Source organism: Phalangium opilio, unplaced genomic scaffold (assembly GCF_054372755.1).
Source record: "Phalangium opilio isolate 3A_F unplaced genomic scaffold, DU_Popi_V2 ptg000209l_1, whole genome shotgun sequence".
Lineage (NCBI taxonomy): Eukaryota > Metazoa > Arthropoda > Arachnida > Opiliones > Phalangiidae > Phalangium > Phalangium opilio.
Window position 1 is genome coordinate 2,861,657 of NW_028324217.1, and position 23,465 is coordinate 2,885,121.

Here is a 23,465-nt window from a genome sequence, read left to right on the forward strand (position 1 = left end):
TTTTGAAGTCGTTGAAGTAGGGTGGTCATAGATTCAGGGTAAAGCGAGCGACATACGCCTGGTGAGTGGGGCGATGCTGTCAAATTTGGGTAACTTAGTAAGTTCAGACTAAATAGGACCTAGATGGAACTTGGTCCTGACTGCAAAATTAATTAACCACCACCAACCGAGTGTAGTTAGGACTTCAATTGACTCGCTTAATTCCGTCGTTCTCCTTCTCGAACTAGTTATCCCGAGTACTCTAAGTCCATCTCAGTAGCATTACGAACTTGTATAGGTAGTGTTATACTTATGCAACATATCATAGAGGTGTGGTATAACCGTACCCGTTTTCAATGCACTCTGTTTATAAAGGGGTTGGTTGGTTTATTGTAAACCATTTCCTTTTCAAGGATGGGGGAAGAAAAAGAGGAAGTAACTTCAATCCGGAAATGCAAAGGACGTCCTCGGTTTCTGGACGGAAATACAGAATTTCTATTTTAAATCGAGGGGTAATTCACTATTTAAAACGGATATACTGAAATTTAAGGAATGAATTGCAATCTTATCTATAGTTATCTGCCCCTTGGTCAAAATTTAAAATTTATTTCCAAAGAAGTTCCATCGGTATTTCTTCTTCAAATTAAAAATCATCTAAGAGATATTTTCGGAATTTTCTGACCATCGCAAAAATTTTGCCAAGAAAGAATTCGGAAATTTTTTTTAATTTAAAGTTGGGTTATGAAAGTTATTTCCCTTTTATTAGGATCGTTTCAAATTAATTTTAAAATGAAACAAAATTTAATTTCTAAAGTTCGATTTGATTTTGAACTTTTGGTGTTTGATCCTCACGTGAAGATATATTACGCAATATATTAAAGCACGTGATTCCACACCACTGTCTTGACGCTTAAGCCTTGGCAATTTTAGTGTTTAATGAAATTGTCGCTGTTGGCAGTGCGTGAAGCGTTTCAATTGAGTTTAACCCTAGCTGACTCTGCCATTGTTTCAATTAGATCTCCGTGACCTGAACTTTTCTATCTTTATAATCTAAGGCAAGGCCTAGCGAGGCCTATTTGTCAACTGGAAAAATGATCTCCAAGCTGCTTTTAATGAGACGCAGTTCCTAAATTATATTTTTTGCAGAAAAGGCATAAATGAAGTGACCATAATTGAAAGCTTTGTTCACACTATGATTATAGAGCACAGACCCTTTTCAAAATGGAGACCGTAGTGTCGTCTGCTTGAGTTAGGGTTAAGAACAAACATGGACAACAAAGACGTTAGATAAGGCTTCAAAGTTACCAGTCCTGCACCAAATTCAAATTAGGTCCGTATTGTTGGAAACCACATCTTAATTAATTTACACATCTTTGGTGTCCACATATCGTCCTATCAATGTTGCTTCCCTCTGAAGGTGGTGCTCAACACACCAATCAGACTCTATTTGACCCCCTGACCTTCGAAAACTAGACATATAGAACAATTTATGCTTTGAAAGGCTATTATTGTTTATAAATGGTAAACAAACAAATATTTTGCGATGACACATTCGTTTTAATTGCAATCCGGAGACAATGATAGCTACAAACATAATTAAGTCAAAATACAAACACAATTTAAGACAGTCCAACGAGAAATTAATCGAATTATCGAACTCTAATCGAATTTATAATAAAATCGAACTCAATTAATTTAATTAATCGTCTGGAGTAGCAAACTGACTTTTCCAGGTTGATTCTTCCCAAGGAAATTGTTTACCTAAACCATTAATTAAGTAGCTAAGTTCGGTATGGGTATAATTGCCTGTAAGTCTCTTGGCTGAAGAGTGCCTGCCTGCAACCTTCGATTTTACCTCTTTACCTTTGCTTGTTACGCCTGTAATGATGGACGTATTTTGTATTGGCGAGTTCCTGTCCGAAATGTATCCCAGAAACGGACGGGGGGCTTTTGGAATTCGACAGATACATTCGTCTTTTGTCGCAATTTATGAAGGAATTTCTTATCTTGACTTGTTCTCTGACAAATTGGGACGTCTTGAATACCAACACAAATTTCACCTTCGACCTTAAAAGATTGCAATTGTTGTATAAAACAGTATTGGCAGGGATAGATTTAATTTTAGAAGTAGGAATGGAGATTAACGGTTAGTATTTACTTCAGTTATTCCGACTCATAGCCCACCCAGTATAGAGCCCTTCCCTCCAACACGTAACGAAAAGTTTAAATTATTTTATTGGCTCACTTAAACTTCGTTGTGATGACGTTGCTGACGGGGACGGCGAAAAATAATGACGTAATTCCTTTTTACCTCTGTCGCTATGACCCTCCCGCATCTTCTTTCATACCCCCCGTCCCGTGGAAGGGGGTCCGGGACTTTGACGCGCGCCCAGATATTACTCTGTTCTCCATTCCTACTTCTAAAATTAAATCTATCCCTGATATTGTATTAACAAAAATTTTGTTTTTCGGATTCTGTTTCAAGTTGGGGTTCGCGGACCCTACTATTATCTTTTACATTACAAAATTGGTAATAAAGGGACAAATATTTAGTTATGCAGCTTCTGATCCAAGATGGGGTCCGCGAACCACCCCCTCTTAAATAAGCTAGATTATTATATTTTTTAAACCAAAGCACTGAATTTCCAAAATTGGTCAGCATTTCAATGCTAATTTAAATTTTGTCGGTACCTAAGAGAAGGTTGGGGTTATGGCTCCCTAAGTTTTCTGTCTAGTATTTAATTAACCCAAATATCCTGCCCTTCCAAAGTTTACCCAACGTCTGTAGGACAGCTAGTAGTAGAACGATCACACCTTAATGACTTTTCCATAACAATTAATAAACATTTCAAAATCGGTCGATATTGCTTATTTAATTCTCTCAGGAATACATACAGCTACTAGGAATCATTGCGTACCCAGCCATTTTAATTTCTCAACGTATCTAGGCTGGCTTTGTGGGAGGAGCTAGCAAGACTAATCATTATGTATGACGAATTTTACCCATAGCGAATTAATAATCTATCTCGCTGCCTAGGACCTAGCGTTGCTACCAACCAATGAAACAACAGTTAGAAAGACGCCATCAGAATTATGACCTTGGCGTGACGGGGGATAGTAAGTTCTCAAGCCCGGAGTTAATACCCACAAAACCCGAATTCATAGACATTAACATGGATAATATGGATGGCTGCACATCATTCCTATTAATTAGTATGAATTCCTGATTCTTTAAATAGATTTATTTTATAAACCTAGAAAATTAAAAGCTGTTTATTTTTATTGAGAATTCTTCCAATATTGACAAGATAGTTGATTAAACTTTAAATGCGAATTCATTCTTCATGGTCTTAATTGCTTCGCCGTTAAAAGGGTCATTCTAGTACGACAGTTACATAAGTCTATTTTATAAGTCGTAATCATAAACATGATAACTTATGGGTTAGGGGATGCAAATGCACTTCTCTTGTGGGGGCTGAATCAAAATCTAAGGACTGCTCATAGAAGTTACATTTAACATTTCATCGATTCACTCAAAATTCAGTTGATTTCCCATAGAACGCATTCCACTCATGTACCCATACTTCGGTCCTATAATTACCAAGCTCCCTTTTTGGAACATAACACCCTGTACAGAGTCGTCTTAATATCCGAGATATTTTTAGATATCAATACGTCATTTCTAATTTAAGTCAACCTTACCTAATAAACTTATGAAAAGTGAGATGCCACTTCGTTAATTATAGTTGGAACTTGGTCGAGTTTCTCTCAGCTCAAGCCAAGCTATTAACGATCACGATGCACGTGACTTTATCCTGTACCATAAGTTTATAAGTGATATGTTCCATCCATAAGTATGAATAGCACTATACCAATACAAGTTCGTAATGCTACTGAGAGACTTGCAGTACTCGAGATAACTAGTTCGAGAAGGAGAACGACGGAATTAAGCGAGTCAATTGAAGTCCTACCTGCTACACTCGGTGCAGGTGGTTAATTAATTTTGCAGCTAGGACCGAGTTCCATCTAGGTCCTATTTAGTCTGAACTTACTAAGTTACCCAAATTTGACAGCAGCGCCCCACTCTCCAGGCGTATGTCGCTTTACCCTGAATCTATGACTTCCCTACTTCAATCACTTCAAAATTACAAGCTCAAGTTTCTAAGTTACCAGAGATTAACAAACTTATGGAACTGGAACATATTCTTATGAAGTTTGGCTTTCACAGGCAATTTTATGTTTTCGAAAACCAATTAAGAATGAAAGGGAGAGCTATGGGAATTTACCAGTGCCAAAATCCCATAGATCGTCAAGTTAGTTGTTGACCTTTTTTTTTTTTTACTTTTGCAGACAATTTTTAAAAGGATTGCTGTAGGGATTGGTATGAAATTAATTGCTCTTATACTAATTTAAAACTATATATATACAGGGTGTGTTTCTGATAAGTCTATAATAAATTAAAGGAAAAGTTCAGGTAACATAACTGATTATACCTTAATTAAAAGAACGGAACGGCTGCTATTTCTAAATATAAAAGGAATTAAATATTAAAATTAAAATAAATAAATAAATTATATCTTATTACAATATGATAATTAGTACATTTAATTAGTCTTAAAAATAATCGAGGACTACTGCACAAACCGTCATTGGTTTAATTTCGTCTGCTAGCCAGAACCTAGCTCACCCCCACCCTTATCTCTCTCAGCCTGTGAGAACTCAAGTGGCGTCTGCTAGCCAGAACCTCTTACCCCCACTTTACCCCTTACCTCTCTCAGCCTGTGAGAACTCAAGTGCCGTCTGCTATGCAGAACCTGTTAACCCCACTTTACCCCTTGCCTCTCTCAGCCTGTGAGAACTCAAGTGGCGCCTGTGAGAACTCAAGTGGCGCCTGTGAGAACTCAAGTGGCGCCTGTGAGAACTCAAGTGGCGCCTGTGAGAACTCAAGTGGCGCCTGTGAGAACTCAAGTGGCGCCTGTGAGAACTCAAGTGGCGCCTGTGAGAACTCAAGTGGCGCCTGTGAGAACTCAAGTGGCGCCTGTGAGAACTCAAGTGACGTCTGCTAGCCAGAACCTCTTACCCTTATCTCTCTCAGCCTGTTAGAATTCAGCCAATCTATATAGGGGTAAGGTGGTTCAGACTAGCAGACGCCTGCACTAAAGCAATGGCGGATGGCGAGGCAGTAGTCCTTGATTACTTTTAATTCTAATTAAATGTACTAATTATCATATTGTAATAAGAGGTAATTTTTTATTTATTTATTTTAATATTCAATTCCTTTTATATTTTGAAAAAGCAGCCATTCTTTTAATAAAGATATAATCAGTTATGTTACCTGAACTTTTCCTTTAAAATTAAACCTCTGGGCTATATTCTTTGTTATTATGAAGGAAGGACCTTAAGCGATTTGAAAGTATCATCAACTATCACGCTTGTTCTGTCCCCATTAACTCTACATACTTTCATCGTCATCCTCGTGTCGTGTCATGATGACCATCACCCTTCTATGTAGACTTCGCTAATGCCATTCTCTTCTTTTCTTTTTAGCTCCCAAATTGCTTTTTTGGGCTTAACGTTACGGCGCAAACTTAAATGGGGTTAAAAGCTAATGCAAAAGTGAGTTTTTGTATTTTACTAGGAATACATAAAGCTAATAGGAATGAATCATTGTGTGTCCACCATTTTAATTTCTAAACGTATCTGGGCGGGATTTATGGGAGGAGCTAGCTAGACTAGCTATTATGTATGAAGAATTTTACCTAACTGGCGAATTAATAGTGTATCTCGATGCCTGTTGCACCTTGCGTCTGGGAACTCACGTTGCACCAACCAATGAAATTGCAGTTAGAAAGACGCCATCAGAATTATTAATAGACGTGACGAGTATAGTAAGTTCTCAAGCCCGGTATACCCACAAAACCGGATTTCATAGAAATTAACATGGGAGATATATGGGTGCACAATTATTCCAAGTAGCTGTATGTATTCCTTATTTTACACAAGGAGTGATTGGTCTATTTGTCTCTTTCAAACTTTTTGATATAGAGGAAGATACAGGCCTACATGTTGTTGTAAATTATTTACTTACTAATAGAAATGTCCGTTGCAGTGTTAGCGTATTAATTTTAAAAAATTAGGTAAGCCTTGGTCTTAAAATTTATGTTTTTAATTTCGCGCGTTTTGACAAATAACTCGGGCTTTGTAATCACATTAATACTGAGGCGTTTCCATAGTGACGCAAAATTCAACGATGAATTTGTGGTTTTATTCTTGCTTCCAGACAATTTTTCCAAGAGATTTAGAGCAAGATAAAGAGAATCGTTTGTCTTCAGAAAATTTATAGCTTAAAATGGATCATCCCATCCGGTTTATCCCTGTGTCTTGGCCTATCTCGTGAACTATTGTCAGTTCAGAGTTAATAATGACAGAGTAAAGACGCACCCCCTTCAAAGGATAAGTTTGATAAACAGTGAAACGTTTTAGTTATACCAGGGATAGATTTAATTTTAGAAGTAGGAATGGAGAACAGAGTATAATATCTGGGCGCGCCTTAAAGTCCCTCCCCGTCCCGTGGAAGGGGGGTATGAAAGAAGAGGCGGGTTGGTCATAGCGACAGAGGTAAAAAAGAATTACGTCATTATTTTTCGCCGTCCCCGTTAGCAACGTCATCAAAACGTAGTTTAAGTGAGCCAGCCAATAAGGTAATTTAAACCTTTCGTTATCCGTGTTGGAGGGAGGGGCTCTATACTGGGTGGGCTATGAGTCGGAATAACTGAAGTAAATACTAACCGTTCTCCATTCCTACTAATAAAATTAAATCTATCCCTGCAAATTTAAAACAAAATAATAACCGTTTCTTGACTTAACATATATTAACTCCACGTTCACCTCTTAATTGTATTAACTTTACAAAGAGATACTTTCGGCTTAATACATTAGAAAGTTTCATTTTTATATAGTGCTCGATCTTTTGCGACCCCGACAGCATTTTATTCTGTCAACCCCCCCCCTCTTATCGTGGACATTGTCAATGACTAAAACTGACAGCAAAAACGTACCTAACTCCTACCAAGAACAGGAATACATACAGCTACTAGGAATCATTGTGTAGTCATCCATATCTCCCATGTTAATTTCTATGAATTCGGGTTATGTGGGTATTAATTCCGGGCTTGAAAACTTCAGACTATCCCCGTCACGCCGAGGTCATAATTCTGATGGCGTCTTTGTAACTGTTGTTTCATTGGTTGGTAGCAACGAGAGTTACTAGGTGCAACAGGCAGTGAGATACATTATTAATTCTCTATGGGTAAAATCTGTCATACATTAAGATTAGTTAGCTAGCTCCTCCCACAAAGCACGCCTAGATACGTTGAGAAATTAAAATGGTGGATACACAATGATTCCTAGTAGCTATATGTATTCTTGCAAGGAACAGTATAGAAAACTTACGTGAAAATCGCTGGCAGTTTTTAGATGGCTGAGCGACGAAACTAGGAGATGGGTCATCGTCTTTAGTAATCCAATTGGAAGATCGCGACTTGATGTCTTCAGAAGCTTATTAACGTGTGAAGTTATAACCTCAAGTGTTATAATCAAATTCGAAATAAATTGATTATTTTCAAAAGTTTGGGGGGTAAAATGAAGTCTGGTGTGTTGATCCCCTTAGGCGGAACATTGCTTGGACGGTATTTGAACATCAAAGACGTGGAAATTAAGATATGGCTTCAAACAATCCGGACCAAATTCGAATTTGGCGCGGGACTGGTAACTCTGAAGCGCCATCTAACGTCTTTGCGTCAACATACCGTCCAATCAATGTTCCCTTTAACCCTAACATGAAGCAGACGACATAGGGTCTATTTATTTCATAGGAAGTTAATATGTTTCTTTTAGCTACGGTCTATATATAACCGTGACTCCCTCTTTTGGTTGGCTTTTAGCGACGTTGTCCCTGCTATTAGGTTTAACACGCCGGTGACTGTATCTAGGTCCTCTTATAAAAGAACTAGTTCATCTATTCAGTTGGTCAGTTGTCATGGTGAAGAAGTAAATGGAATGATGCCACGTATCAAGTGTTCTATTGATAGCAGCAAGATGTAAGCCTTGGACTCTTGGTTGGATTTTGGGTATCAATATCATTTCAAAGGCTTATCATTAGGCCTTTGATTTTGCTTCATCAAAGGCCTAAGAAAAGCCTGGTTTAGGCACTGGAAAGGTTAATGAAAGCCTATTGTAGTGTATTCCCAGTATGATTTACGAAACGACGTACACCAATCAAATCTCGAGTTCTTTTTCTGTAGTTTCTTTGGGTAGATGGCGCAGCCAATCAGTGATTGCTCTACTTTAGTATTACCTACCTATCTTTTGTTAATTTCTCACTGAAAGATTTGAAATGGGCAACCAATTCGGTAATTAATTCATTTAAACTTTATAATAGGCGTTAATTGATCTGGCTCTGAATGCCTTAGAATTATTATATTATAATTTGTACTTCAAGGAGATAATAACAACAGATTAGATTTTGATTAGTGCGACACCTGGTGGCTGGTAAATGAAATTACATTTTAGGGTTTGCCCTAGCCTTAATTGCGTACTGGCGTATGACTAGTAATAATATTACGCGATTTACCACTAGAGGACAGTAAATACTTTTTTAGTTGACTCAGAGCCAACAATTTATTTCTCTTATTTTTCTATTTGCACTAGAGTAACTAATTACTCTTAGCATAAGTTTATAAGTGATATGTTCCGTTCCATAAGTATGAATAGCACTACCTGTACAAGTTCGTAATGCTACTGAGAGATGGACTTACAGTACTCGAGATAACTAGTTCGAGAAGGAGAACGACGGAATTAAGCGAGTCAATTGAAGTCTTACTTGCTACACTCGGTGCAGGTGGTTAATTAATTTTGCAGCTAGGACCAAGTTCCATCTAGGTCCTATTTAGTCTGAACTTACTAAGTTACCCAAATTTGACAGCAGCGCCCCACTCACCAGGTGTATGTCGCTTTACCCCGAATCTATGACCTCCCTACTTCAATCACATCAAAATTACAAGCTCCAGTTTCTAAGCTGCCAGAGATTAACAAACTTATGGATGGAACATATCTTATGAACTTATGCTATGGTTAATGACAATGAACTGGAAACCAATTAGCGGAAATTTTCTCTCTTATTTATTTTAGTTTCATTTCTTTTAATCGCCTTAACTTTAATCTTTCTTTTCTTTCCTTACATTCGATGTTAACAGGATTAACAAGTGAGTAATAAAACTCTTCTGTTAAAAATTAATCTCGGATTTCATCAAAGATAAAGTAGTAAGATGTTTTTGTCTTTACTCTTTAATCTTTATTTTATTTGGCTTTTCTTAAGTAAAATAATCAGTTCTCAGTTTTTTTTTATCATTTACTACCATAAGTAGCATAACTTACAATAAGTATGACCAGGAATACATACAGCTACTTGGAATCATTGTGTATCCACCATTTTAATTTCTCAACGTATCTGGGCGGGCTTTGAGGGAGGAGCTAGCTAGACTAATCATTATGTATGACAAATTCTACCCATAGCGAATTAATAATCTACCTCGCTGCCTGTTGCACCTTTCGCCTGGCTACCAACCAATGAAACAACAGTTAGAATATCAAGGGAGCAAACCTTAATTACTTATCTCGATTATGTTACTTATCTCTCCCCCCCACTGTTGTAATGTAATTAGCCCAATCAAGGTTTAAAATTTAAGCTTTATGAAAGATCTTCATTGAGTTTAGTAAACTTTAAATAAAATTACCGTTCACTTCTGTTGTTAATTAGAAGTAAAACAACAGAGTTAAGTCTTCAAAACTTCAAACATAAATACCATATACAGGGTATTCCCCCTAACAAGTTACAAATGAACATTGGAGAAGTGTTTATGATTGGATGACCCCCTTAAATTTAATAAGTAAGAAACTGAACAGACAGTGATAGTACTAATTTAATTAAGGGGGTCATCCAATCATAAACACTTCTCCAATGTTCATTCGTAACTTGTGGGTTAGGGGGTGCAATGAAGCATCCCTTGTGGGGGTTCAAAGGGCTGGTCATAGAAGTTACATAACACATTTCATCGATTCACTCAAAATTCAGTTGATTTCCCATAGAACCATCCACGCATTCCATGCACTCATGTACAATACTTCGGTCACATAATAACCCTGGGCCCTTTTTGGAACCCAACACCCTGTATAAATCCTCTTGAGACATCTTTTCCCAAGCTCTAAAATCTTAATTTGCGCCGAGTTGTAATAATTTGAATCCCGAACTTTTCGAAAAGGCAAATTAAGTATGCTAATATGCGGGAAAGGAAGTTTGGACAACTTTACTTGGTAAAGTGTATTTTCTCGAACTTCGAAAAATCTTTGTATTTATCTTCAAAGTTCTAGGCCTAGATAGAATCTTGGGTTATATTCTTAATTGACAAAGCAAAGTCGGTTGGGTGCATGTATTTATTATACTGTAGAACGGGAATCCATACAGCTACTAAGAATTATTGTGCGCCCATAAATATATCTTCCATGTTAATTTCTATGAATTCGGGTTTGTGGGTATTAATTCCGGGCTTCAGAACTTACTATCCCCCCTCACGCCGAGGTCATAATTCTAACTGTGATATTTTCATTGGTTGGGTAGCAACGCGAGTTCCTAGGCGCGCATGTGCAAGGTGCAACAAGCAGCGACATGGATTATTAATTCGCTATGGGTAACATTCGTTATGCATAATGATTAGTCTAGCTAGCTCCTCCCATAAAGCCCGCCTAGATACGTTGAGAAATTAGAATGGGTACGCAATTATTCCTAGTAGCTGTATGTATTCCCGTGTAGAACAAAAGGGGTTGAGGCAATGATAAACATATTATTTCTTCTTGATTAATAATATCCCCGTTTTTCGTTATCCCTATTTTCTAAGAAAAACAAAGAATTCTTAACCCAATATTGCGATGAAAAAATAATGAATTACATAAGGCTTGTTTAGCTCCAGGCTATTGACTTCAGTCGGTGATATTACCAAAGGCAAATATTAATAACGGAGAGTGAGACAGTAAACATAGACTCTGCTAAAACTAAAAAACGTATTTACTGCCCTCTTGTGGTATTCTAGGGAAATTTGAAACTTATATTCTTAATTAAAGCAAATTAAAATATAATTACTAAAGCTTAAGGACAGTGTGTTTTTCCGAGGGAAAAGCGTCGCCAGATGTCGCTATGACGTGATTTTTTTCAAACGCATGCGCTACCCAACGCTTCGAAAGTCGAAACTAAGGCCTAAGGCATTACTAGTCCAATGCCACAAAATCAAAACAATTTTTCGTATGACAGAGCATGAGGCTACTATGCGCAGTTTTCACGCACAGCTTTGACGTCATGGTTGTTTACGAACGACGAGAGATAAAGAGAAGTAGACCCCCTATTCGCGAAGCATGTGCGGCTGTGTGCCCTGAAAACAAATAAAGAGGTATTTCTCTCCCCCACTATCCCAGTTTTTTACTACGTATTTTGCAAAGACCGTTTGCGTCTCCTCATGATACATTCTCCCTGATTATATTGGTTAGGATTTACGTTATATTGTAGATGGTCATAAACTTCGAAAGTCCGTAAGATATGAGAGGTCATAAAAGTCCAGAATTGAATCTGGCGTCTGCTAGATAACTAGACGACGCTTTAAATCACTTCACATAATTCGAAATCCCTGAAAGTTAGTTTCGATTCAATAGCGAATCTAAAGTAAATGATTTAGGCTGCCCCAAGATCAAAATGTCTAAACTCTAATACAAGAGGGCGGCACTTTTCGCTTCCGGTAAAGATTTTAGGCAAAATCAAACTCCAATTTTGCCAGATAAGTATAGTATCAAATCTTATACACACGTAAAGTATTAATAGAAATACATTCTCAAGAAATACAGGGTGTTTAAAAAGTACTTAAATTTAAGGGGTCATCCAATCATAAACACTTCTCCAATGTTCATGATAACTTGTGGGTTAGGGGGTGCATGCATCCCTTGTGGGGGCTCAATAATAATCTAAGGGCTGGTCATAGAAGTTACATTTAACATTTTCTGTTCTCAAAATTCAGTTCATTTCCCATAGAACCATCCACGCATCCCACTCATGTACAATACTTCGGTCCTATAATTACCCTGAGCTCTTTTTGGAACACAACACCCTGTATATTATTATGATCCTCTCCCTTTGAAAGTTTAAATTTAAATGGACAAATCACACAAGTCATCTAGTTCCTTTTAGGCTACAATTTGTGACGTATATAAAATCCCCAGACATCAGTAAAAATCTTGAAAGCAACTGCTTTTCTTGTTTAAAACTAAGCGATGAATAGAACACCCTTGTTACGTGTTTTTCTGATTTTCACCCTCAGATTCGCAAAGTCTTTTTGCTGTCTAATCTTAGAAACGTCATACATTAAACCATAAGTTTATAAGTGATATGTTCCGTTCCATAAGTTTGAATGGCACTACCGAGTACCGATACAAGTTCGTAAAAATGCTACTGAGAGACTTACAGTACTCGAGATAACTAGTTCGAGAAGGAGAACGACAATTAAGCGAGTCAATTGAAGTCCTAACTACACTCGGTGGTGGTTAATTAATTTTGCAGCTAGGACCAAGTTAATTCCATCTAGGTCCTATTTAGTCTGAACTTACTAAGTTACCCAAATTTGACAGCAGCGCCTTATACTCACCAGGCGTATGTCGCTTTACCCTGAATCTATGACATCCCTACTTCAATCACTTCAAAATTACAAGCTCCAGTTTCTAAGTAACCAGAGATTAACAAACTTATGGATGGAACATATCTTATAAACTTATGATTAAACTGATTTGTTTTTAGAAAAACCTTACACACAGCAACCCTTTTTTCCGAGACGAGTTATCTAATTCATATCGGTTCCTTCCGGGTTATTAAGTTTGTCCTCTTTTTACAGGACGACCTTTTGACCTTGCTTACACTTTAAATTTACAAAACCAAGGGAAATAGTCAAATTATATCTTGGAGAACATTAGTTAGAAATCCTTGTCTGTTCAGTTTTTTACTTAAACTTAAGGGGTCATCCAATCATAAACACTTCTCAAATCCAATGTTCATCAGTAACTTGTGGGTTAGGGGGTGCAATGGTGCATCCCTTGTGGGGACAAAATCAAAATCTAAGGGCTGGTCATAGAAGAAGTTACGTTGAACATTTCATCGATTCACTCAAAATTCAGTTGATTTCCCATAGAACCACCACGCATCCCACTCAAGTACTTCCGTCGCAACCTTTCCTAACCTCTCTCTTCTGTTTATCACCACGTATTATTTTACGGGTTACAAATTGAGAAAGGGGATATTTTAAAGTATCCCATAGATGGTGCTACGTGTCTAATTTACAAAGATAGGTTAGGGATTTTACCTTGGATTTTACGGTGTATCGCGTCTTAATGAATGAATGAACGAGAATTAAGATTTAGATTGGGGATCGATAGAAGGGTCAGATACTTCATTAAAATTAAGGTTGTATTCAATGCGTTATAGGACGTAGATGGAGCAGTATCCGACCCCTTGTTGGTTGGTCATTGAGGTGTGAAAGGAAAAGCATACACCTCATTTGTTCGCGCTCACTTTGAAGATTAGGCTTAAAGCGAATTCTAAATTTGTTCCTAACAACGGACGAAGCCTCGGAGGTGATTTCCACGCCCACTATAAACAAATACATTTACTTTCTCTTGTAAAGCGTAGGCTACCGGTTTCTCTGGGGTTGGTTTTATAACGATCATTTATAAGTTCAGCACGTTTCGATACAGCCAAGGCTTAAATAATAGTAACTCAATACTGGTGGGCGAAAATTTTAATTTAGGTTGCTACTGTTTTTAGGGAGCAAACTGAATTATGATTACGGTTTATTTATTGAAATTTTTCAAACTCGGTTGGCGAACGTGATTGTTGGGTCAAATTTGAAAATTGGGCTTAGCATTCAGTGGTACTGGGTCAAGGTTGGTAGTTCCCTTAATCCACCTTATTTCCTACCGCCGGAAGTTAGGCTTATCTCAGGAGGGGGTAACGGGAAGAAATTAGTCTGTCGTCTGCTACACAGGCCAAAAATATGTATTCTAGCAGACGACAGACGATTTTATTCCCGTTACTCCCCTCCAAGAGTCCCGAGTTAAGCCTAACTTCCGGCAATAGGGACAGACTTATCAGAAACGCCCTGTATTGAGGTCATTATTTCATAACTTCTGTTTAGTTCATTAATACTTTGACCAAAATTATGATATGCCTGAATTCACAGTGTACAAATTAACGCACCATATATTTTAGACCATTTATAAAATTGGTAAATTTTCCAGTTTTATTTCCTTATTAATAACGGCGAGTGCGGGCCTCGGCCTTTTACATCGCGGATTTTGGGTAACTTGTAATTACAAACAGTATAATGCTTTGTTAACAGAGATTCTTCGGTTTTCATGGGATTTTTGGCCTCAAGTAATATAGTAACAACATTAAGAGGTAGCTGGCGTGTTTCAACATTCTATGTGTGGGTAAATTAGCCGGTGTTTATTTCAAATGGACCATTTCGTTAATTAATGTGTTACTTATGGCTTTGTTTACTGTTAAAGTAATGTTAAGTAATAGACCCTTTTCAGAAGGGGCGGGTCGAAGTATCGTCTGCTTGAGTTAGGGGACTAATTGACCGCCTGACCTTTGGAAAAGGGTCTCCTGCTATTACTTAGAAACAATAATTCTGAATACATTTATTATTTGGCACTGAATATCTTAAGTGAGATATTGAACTAGGCCGAGTTTGGAAAACTGAAATGGTAATATTTTGAATATTGCAGATGCTATTTTGACAATTTTAGTGATGTTACCCAAACAACTTTCGTTATTAAACCTTAACTTTAAAAAGGAATTCATACAGCTACTAGGAATCATTGCGTCCCCATATATATCATTCTTGTTAATTTCTATGAACTCGGGTTTTGTGGGTATACCGTGCACCTCATAATTCTGATGACGTATTTCTAACTGTAATTTCATTGGTTAGTAGCAACGCGAGATCTGAGATAAATTATTAATTCGCTATGGGTAAAATTCGTTATACATAATGATTAGTCTAGCTTAGCTCCTCCCACAAAACCGGCCTAGATACGTCGAGAAAAATGGATGTAGCACGATGATTCCAATTAGCTGTATGCATTCCTACTTCAAAAAAATAAATTAAGAACCATATTACTCAAAATAACTGCCTATTTTCGGGGCTATACATTACTATTCATAAAATATTGTTTAGGTCATAGGTCAAATATTTAAAATTCAACGATAACAATGTCATTTGATTGGTGAATATAATTAACAAACAACGTACCGGTTGTATCAGCGCAATCTTTCCTTCGTCAAAACAAACCTCAATTAAACTCAAATATCTTTTTTTTTCTTCTTCATAACCATTTCACTCATTACCAACCACTTCAAATGTTCAATCATTGGGATACGTAAACGAACAACACGCATAAGTACTTGGTTACAGGTTGAAACGCACTCATTGAACGGTCCCGGGTGTGGTGTATACATAATTACAGACGTGCACGGGCTCACACTAGTTTGGTGAGCAATTGGTGGGGGATACTTCCGGTTTAGGTGCGTCTCGGTGGTTTTTAGGGTTCTTCGACTTTGTGACTTTGACAGAGGGTGTTTGACCATGACCCTTGGGTGTGGGAACCTCTACTGTGACGGAATCAGCCGTCACGGAGGAATTTACGTCATCGCGACACACTTTGAAGCGCCATCGTCAGGAGACGTATGTTGAGCGACCATAACTGATAGAGGTCGTTCGCGTACGACTCATTGATGGGCGACCTTGCTGTTGCTGCTCGTTATTGCCGCAGAAACACGAGGATAGTGCTGCCTTGAAACTATTCCTGCAATAATCAAATCATTGCAGATCAATTAATTATGTTACTTTTAATTTTAAAGGTTCAGGTAACCAGGGATAGATTTAATTTTAGATGCAGTAATGGAGTAAACAGAGTAAAATCTGGGCGCGCGTCAAAGTCCTGGACCCCCTTCCACGGGATGGAGGGGTATGAAAGAAGAGGCGGGTCATAGCGACAGAGGTAAAAAGGAATGACGCAATATGCTAATTAGTACATTTAATTAGTCTTAAAAAAATCAAGGACTATACTGCGGCATCCGCCATTGGTTTAGGGGCGTCTGCTATACAACAAGTAAATTACCTGAATGTTTGTGACATGAATCCGTAAACGCATGGATTCACGCAACTGTTGAAGTAAGACATCAAATGGAATGTCGTTCTCATCGGTTTAAGAAAACCGTAATTTAATTTGTCCAATATATCGAAAGCTGTCAATACGTTGTTTATGAGAATGGGGCTCCAACAGATAATGAATAGAATGACTACGGCCGCTAGCATTTTTATAACCTGCGCAGAAAATTAAATCAAACATTGATTACGCATTAAAAGTGACAATGGAATTGAGAATTAAATTTAGAATGAATGAAATGGTCGATCAATTCGTATTGATAAAATATTATTGAAATCATTAATGAAACTTATCAAAGCCTTTGGGAACCGTTAATTATATCAGAAGTATATAATTCTTCTCTTCGAGAGAAGTGTACCACCTCCACAAAGCGGCTAGGGTTAATTTTAACATGATTCTTCCTAACCAACATCAGAATTAACATTTATTATAGCAAGGTTAATTTCTAAACCGAATCACATACGCCATGTAAATAGTTAACCCCTCATCATTACTCTAATTAGCTACGGCTTTTTCTTTGCTAGGAAAAAGGCGCGGTCTTTTAATTAATCACGTGACGTGACGTGAATTGCGCTTCTAATTGGTTACCCAATATTATTAATTGTTTTTATGAAAAAAAAAACTGTTTTGTATTGTTTGACCATTTCATATTCTCCCTTAATTTAAAACAAAAACGTTCTATCGCTATTAACAAAGACAAATAGAGTAAAGAGAAAGTGAGGCGGAAATAAAACACATTAAAGTTCAATGAAATATAACGAGAAATATTGGGCATCAATGTACATTAAATTAGGACAGTGACCTTAACCTCTTTTAAGAAAATGACCCTTACTTGTTTAACTGTGTTTGTATCATCATCTACTTTCATATAAATCGATTTTGGTTTTCCACTCGCACTTTGTGTCGCGAAATGGTTCTTGGGATGTGGTTCTCTAAACGTCATCTCAGTCCCGCTAAACCCAACAAAACAAAAACAAAAATTGAATTAATTATTACATCCTTTTTTTCAAATTCAAACCAAGAAGTGATATCTAGTTTATTAGGGAGAAGGTATAAGATGCCTAAGTATTCGCGCGCCATAGTCCCTGCAGTCCCCCTTTCAAAATACAAGGGGGGACGTAAAAGGAGGCCCCGGGATATTTCGCGGCCTCTCCTCAGTCGGAAAATACAAGTAATTTTCGTCATTGGCGTCGCGCTGACGTAAGTTTTCAAGAACCAATGAGATGCTGCAGCTGGTTGTAATTTAGAGGCGGCGGGGATTAACTCCGGACCTACCTACGTCTTTTGGACTGGAGATAAATCTATAAATGCGGCGAATCTATAACTTCTCCCTAATAAACTAGATATCACTTCTTGTTCAAACTGACTTAATTCCAATAACAATTAATGGAATGTCTACTTTGCTCCAAATGTTCTAAAAAATTATACCTTTCACCGGCCATCATAGAGGCTCTTTCTTTAACCACAATCCATAGTTGAAAGCATATCCTGGTATAAGCGTAGGCCATGACAACGGAGGGCAAAATGAGAACCAAAACAAGCATGTAACATTCGTAGACTTTCCATAAGATCGGATGGTCCCAAGCCTTTACGCACCAGAAACCAGTAAATCTTTCACCGACTGGTAACAGAACCTATTACGATAAAGAGACACCAACCGAACAGAAATCAATACGACAACCTGAGGCGGGTGGGTTTGTTTAAATTTGCATGATGAACAATTCAGGCCTGCATTAGACGTGTATTGACTACACAATCGTTGAATTGCGAAATAAAGTTTCCCCTGCGGAGTTCTAGGAATGAATAAGTTCAAATGCAAATAGAAATATAATAGAAAGTGAGGCAGTGATGGAGCAGGCGACGTATGTGATAGGCCGCGTAAACCAGCATAAGTTTATGAGATATGTTCCATAAGTTTGAGACCTTCTATGCTCGATATAACTAGTTCGAGAAGGAGAACGACGTAAGCGAGTCAATTGAAGTCCTACCTGCTACACTCGGTGGGTGGTGGTTAATTCTGCATGCAGGACCAAGTTCCATCTAGGTCCTATTTAGTCAAAACTTACTAAGTTACCCAAATTTGACAGCAGCGCCATACTCACCAGGCGTATGTCGCTTTACCCTGAATCTATGACCTCCCTACTTCAATCACTTCAAAATTACAAGCTCCAGTTTCTAAGTTACCAGAGATTAACAAACTTATGGAACATATCTTATAGAGCAATCACTGATTGGCTAGGCTATCTAGCCAAAAAAGCTAAAGAGAAATATATCAAGACTTTATTGTCGTAACTGCATCGTGCGCTTCACTTTCTGTTTTTTTCTATTCACTTTTGATAACGAAAACAACAAAGGACTTGTCGTCTGTCGACTTCAGACGATACCGCGTAATAGAATGCAACCTCAATACCCCTATATTCTGTATCGGAGTTAATCACACGCTTGGTGGGGTTGTCCATCTAATTATGGTGGCACAAACAATATGTTTTCAATATGAAACACTATTTGTTTCACCTTGACATAAATATATCACGTAATGACGTCGAACCATTGCTAAATAAAAATCAAAGACGAGACAGTAATGGGCTTCCATACCAGAAATCTAGTGTTTATCCTACTAAAAAATACTACACTCTAGTGTTTGTCCTACTAAAAATACTAGAATCTAGTGTTTATCCTACTAAAAATACTAGAATCTAGTGTTTATCCTACTAAAATTACTACAATCTAGTGTTTATCCTACTAAAATTACTACAATCTAGTGTTTATCCTACTAAAATTACTACAATCTAGTGTTTGTCCTACTAAAATTACTACAATCTAGTGTTTGTCCTACTAAAAATACTAGAATCTAGTGTTTATCCTACTAAAAATACTAGAATCTAGTGTTTATCCTACTAAAAATACTAGAATCTAGTGTTTATCCTACTAAAATTACTACAATCTAGTGTTTATCCTACTAAAATTACTACAATCTAGTGTTTATCCTTCAAAAAATACTAGAATCTAGTGCTTTTCCTGCTACACTATCGAAGCTACTGTCCTACTTAATTAAACAAAATATTGCACGTTATTATTTAATAATAACATAAGTTTATAACTTATAAGTTATAAACTTATGATAATAATCATAAATTATTCAAATATTTCGATATCATCTTCCTGAACTGACCCATAAGTTCAGAACCTACACCCACGATGACTGGTCGTTACAGGTCATTGTTTTTGACCATGACTGACACGGGTGGGACGATGATGCATTTCGTTTCATCACTCTCTTACAAACGGGGGCTTATCACCAACGAAAAAGGGTTTATTATATTCGGACGCCTTTACTTAAGAAGAGACGGCGTATATTGATGCAATGTAGTGAGGTATTACAGCGTCACACGCTTACAGCCATACCACAAATTCCTACAAGGTGTATAGACAACGATAAGCTTTCTATTGAAAAAAAGGGGAAAAAGTGACGAATTTTGCCAAGGGTTAAGGCTTTTTCCCTTCTTCCCAGGCTCTTTCTGACTGACGTTTTGGTATTGGCTAGAATCCCTGATAATCCGTCATTCTGTCAACCGCGAAACCGTGGTTTCGGTGAGTTTCCCCAATGCGATTTACTTCCCATTTACTGTTCACTTAAATAGAAGCAGTGCAGTGTTAAGTATTGTAACAAAATTACTTCTTCATAAGTAGCATGGGTACTCGTAAGTGTACATACCATTTTATCTCCGTGTGGTTATGTAATAAACTAACATAGTTAGTGCTCATAGTTAGTTTGTGTGTGTGTTAGTGGCGTGTGTTTATGGACGCCGGACACACGAAAAACAAGTATGCCAAAAAATGGTTAAGAAAAGATGCTCAATCATCTTCCAATTCGTATGGATAGTGTGAAGGCATGTGTTGCTAGTAATTTATGACTTGTGCTAATTAGTCTGCTCTAAGCCTTTGAGAGCGCCTCACCAGGTGTCGCTTTACCCTGAATCTATGACCTACTTCAATCATTTCATGACAAGCTTCAGTTTGTAACCATTAACGAACTTATGGAATAGATCCTATGAACTTATGTTTTGAAGAGATGCAGAGTGAATTATGCTAGTCCAGTGGTACCAAAAAATTAATTCTATGCATTTTGTTGTGTCAAACTTACACTTATCTATGCTACTTAATCTTCATCCTTTCCAATGAAGTGTTACGGACGGAGTGTTAGGCTTATATTCTCACCACCATAAAAATTTCATACCCTTTTGGATTTATGGCAAGGCGATTATTATGGACCAAATCGTTCCTTGGGGGGGTCAACATCGGTGTAATATTTTTCGTCATATATAGACAGTACGTATAAAAGGTCGGGCTTGGTTTCTTTACGTAAATGTAGCGATAAAACGCGACACAGAATTGGTAGATGGTAAAATCTTAGCATGGAAATTAATAACTACCTTTGTGGCAAAGTGGCAAGGGCTAAGATGGCAAGCAAAGGCTTAGGATGAGGTACGCCCCTGTTATCATAAGTTCATAAGATACGTTCCATTATAAGTTTGTTAATTTCTGGTAACTTAGAAACTGGAGCTTGTAATTTTGAAGTGATTGAAGTAGGGAGGTCATATATTCAGGGTAAAGCGACATACGCCTGGTGAGTAGGGCGCTGCTGTCAAATTTGGGTAACTTAGTAAGTTCAGACTAAATAGGACCTAGATGGAACTTGGTCCTAGCTGCAAAATTAATTAATCACCACCGAGTGTAGTTAGGACTTCAATTGACTCGCTTAATTGTCGTTCTCCTTCTCGAACTAGTTATCTCGAGTACTGTAAGTCTCTCAGTAGCATTACGAAGACTTATGCAACATATCTTATGCTTTTATTAAAAATACATACTAGATCGTAAAGCTCTTGTTTATAGTTAGTTTTATTGCTGGCGATCAAGCTTAGGGATTTGTTTTTAGCCTGTATTACCTGTGGGTTTTTATTATGCTACGCCAAGAAAATCAAGTAATTTCCATTCATTCATTCATTCATTCACGGTCTTGCCTTCAGAAGATTTTAGGGTTAAGCTAAGTATTTCGCCGAGATTTTCCATACATAGAAGATCCAGGATTACCTCCAATATCGACTACTTTCTTAGGGACTTGGCTAATGCATTCCTAAAGGTAGTATAAAATACCAAGAAGCGATATCTAGTTTATTAGGGAGAAGGTATGAGATGCCTAAGTATTCGCGCGCCATAGTCCCAGCCAGTCCCCCTTTCAAAATACAAGGGGGGGACGTAAAAGGAGGCCCCGAGCTATTTCGTTGCCTCTCCACAGTCGGAAAATTCAAGTAATTTTCAAGTCATTCGCGTCGCGGCGACGTGCACGAGTTTTCAAGAACCAATGAGATGCTGCAGCTGGTTGTAATTTAGAGGCGGCGGGGATTAACTCCGGAGCTACGTCTACGTTTGGACTTGAGATAAAGAGCTAGATTATAAAGGTGCAGGCGAATTTATACCTTCTTTCTAGTAAACTAGATACCGCTTCTTGAAGATACTAAACGACTTTGGGGAGCATATTGGTGTTTGGCGTGTTTGGGTAAACTTTCTTCATTTATTTTTCTGAAAGTGTTGTTATCGTTGTTGTTTAAGCGTCTAAAACACTATACCGGATTGGTTAGGTTATAAGTTATGTATTGATATCCAAAATATTTCCCCCATTTGTGGCCTCCCTTACGTAGCAGAGATATCCGAGTTCAAAGGTCATCCCATTCCCATGTCGAAAACATTTTTTTCCACTATAAATACTTCAACTTCTAAGAAGGTTGATGAATACCAACAAGATATCGAGCTTGTTAATTTTATCGATGTATGATATACCTATCAATAATCCCAATTTAAAGTAAAGAAAAAAAAACATACCAGATATCACAGCAGCTAGCTCACTGAGCGAGGCCTCATCTTTTCACTTTGACAAGTGACAACTTAACTCAACCCAAAAAACCTTACGTAACTTCTTTGCTACTGTAAGTGTACGTCACCCAACTGAAATTTTGGCCCCGATACTAATCCCCGTCTGCAAGTATACAGGGTGTTTCAAAAAGGTGGGGGTAATTATAGGACCGAAGTATTATACATGAGTGGGATGCGTGGATGGTTCTATGGGAAATCAACTGAATTTTGAGTGAATCGATGAAATGTAATAAGTTATATGACCAGCCCTTAGATTTTGATTGAGCCCCAACAAGGAATGCATCATGCACCCCCTAACCCACAAGTTATAATTATGAACATTGGAGAAGTGTTTATGATTGGATGACCCCTTAAATTTAACATAAGAAACTGAACAGACAATGATTGACTGATTGCTAATTTGATGAAGGGGTCGTCCGTAAAATACTCGAATACTTGTGGCAAAATGTACCCCCTAACACAAGTTATCATGAGCATTATAGCAGTGTTTATGATTGGATGACCCCTTAATTAGAAATTAGAATTAATTTTAAGAGGTCATTAGTAAAATAATCCCGCAATTTTAACTTGTTTCAAAATGTCTTAAAAGTTACATTTTCGACTCCAAATTGTCCCATAAACTTACCATGGTTTGTACCACACCTTTTGTTACACCCTGTATTTTACTATTTTCCCATCTACACCCTCTGAATCTGGAATCTCCAAAAAGCCTGAGATATTTCGACTTCATCCAATCACTGTTATGAAATACAGATGTCTCTCAAATTCCGACCACGTCTTCCACTAATGACGTGCATGTAGCAAACTAGAAAATTGGCCAAAGCTGAAAATGTCTACTGACACGAACGGAACACCGTACCGATGTAATAAGACTCTTTTTCCACCCAAAAAAAAGAAAGAAAAAAAACCTCAATCCCACATTTATTTCCACTTTTCCACCAAGGCTTATGATTTGATTTGTCATCCTCGAACACGTTTTAAAGCTATTAGTTGGAATCAAGCTGGGAAACAAGATGAGCAGGACATATTCGTACTTTTGCTAGTAATTTTCGTAGCGGGATATGTAGTAGATACAAAACTATAATTGGAAGATGCTTATGGTGGTTTAGAATAGTTAGTTTTGTTTTAAACCATTATGGGGCATAGTTAGGCCTAACTTTAAAAGGTTTTGGAGAGTTTTTTTTTTTTTGATATCTTAGGGGTTTAGAATTTAGTATATCTTGAATTATTCAATATTA

General features: G+C 37.5%; 1 protein-coding gene across 1 annotated transcript in view; it reads right to left on the minus strand.

Moving 5' to 3' along the window:
* Positions 1-15,106: 15,106 nt before the first annotated feature.
* Positions 15,107-23,465, minus strand: part of LOC149618374 (QRFP-like peptide receptor) — a 28,664-nt gene continuing 20,305 nt past the window's right edge. Inside the window, exons 6-9 of the mRNA XM_089853982.1 lie at positions 17,725-17,930; positions 17,129-17,249; positions 16,249-16,454; positions 15,107-15,933 (exon numbers count right to left, since the gene is read on the minus strand). Of these exons, the coding sequence (XP_089710108.1) occupies positions 15,804-15,933; positions 16,249-16,454; positions 17,129-17,249; positions 17,725-17,930 (663 nt within the window). The 3' untranslated portion in view covers positions 15,107-15,803. The remainder of the gene's footprint in view (positions 15,934-16,248; positions 16,455-17,128; positions 17,250-17,724; positions 17,931-23,465) is intronic.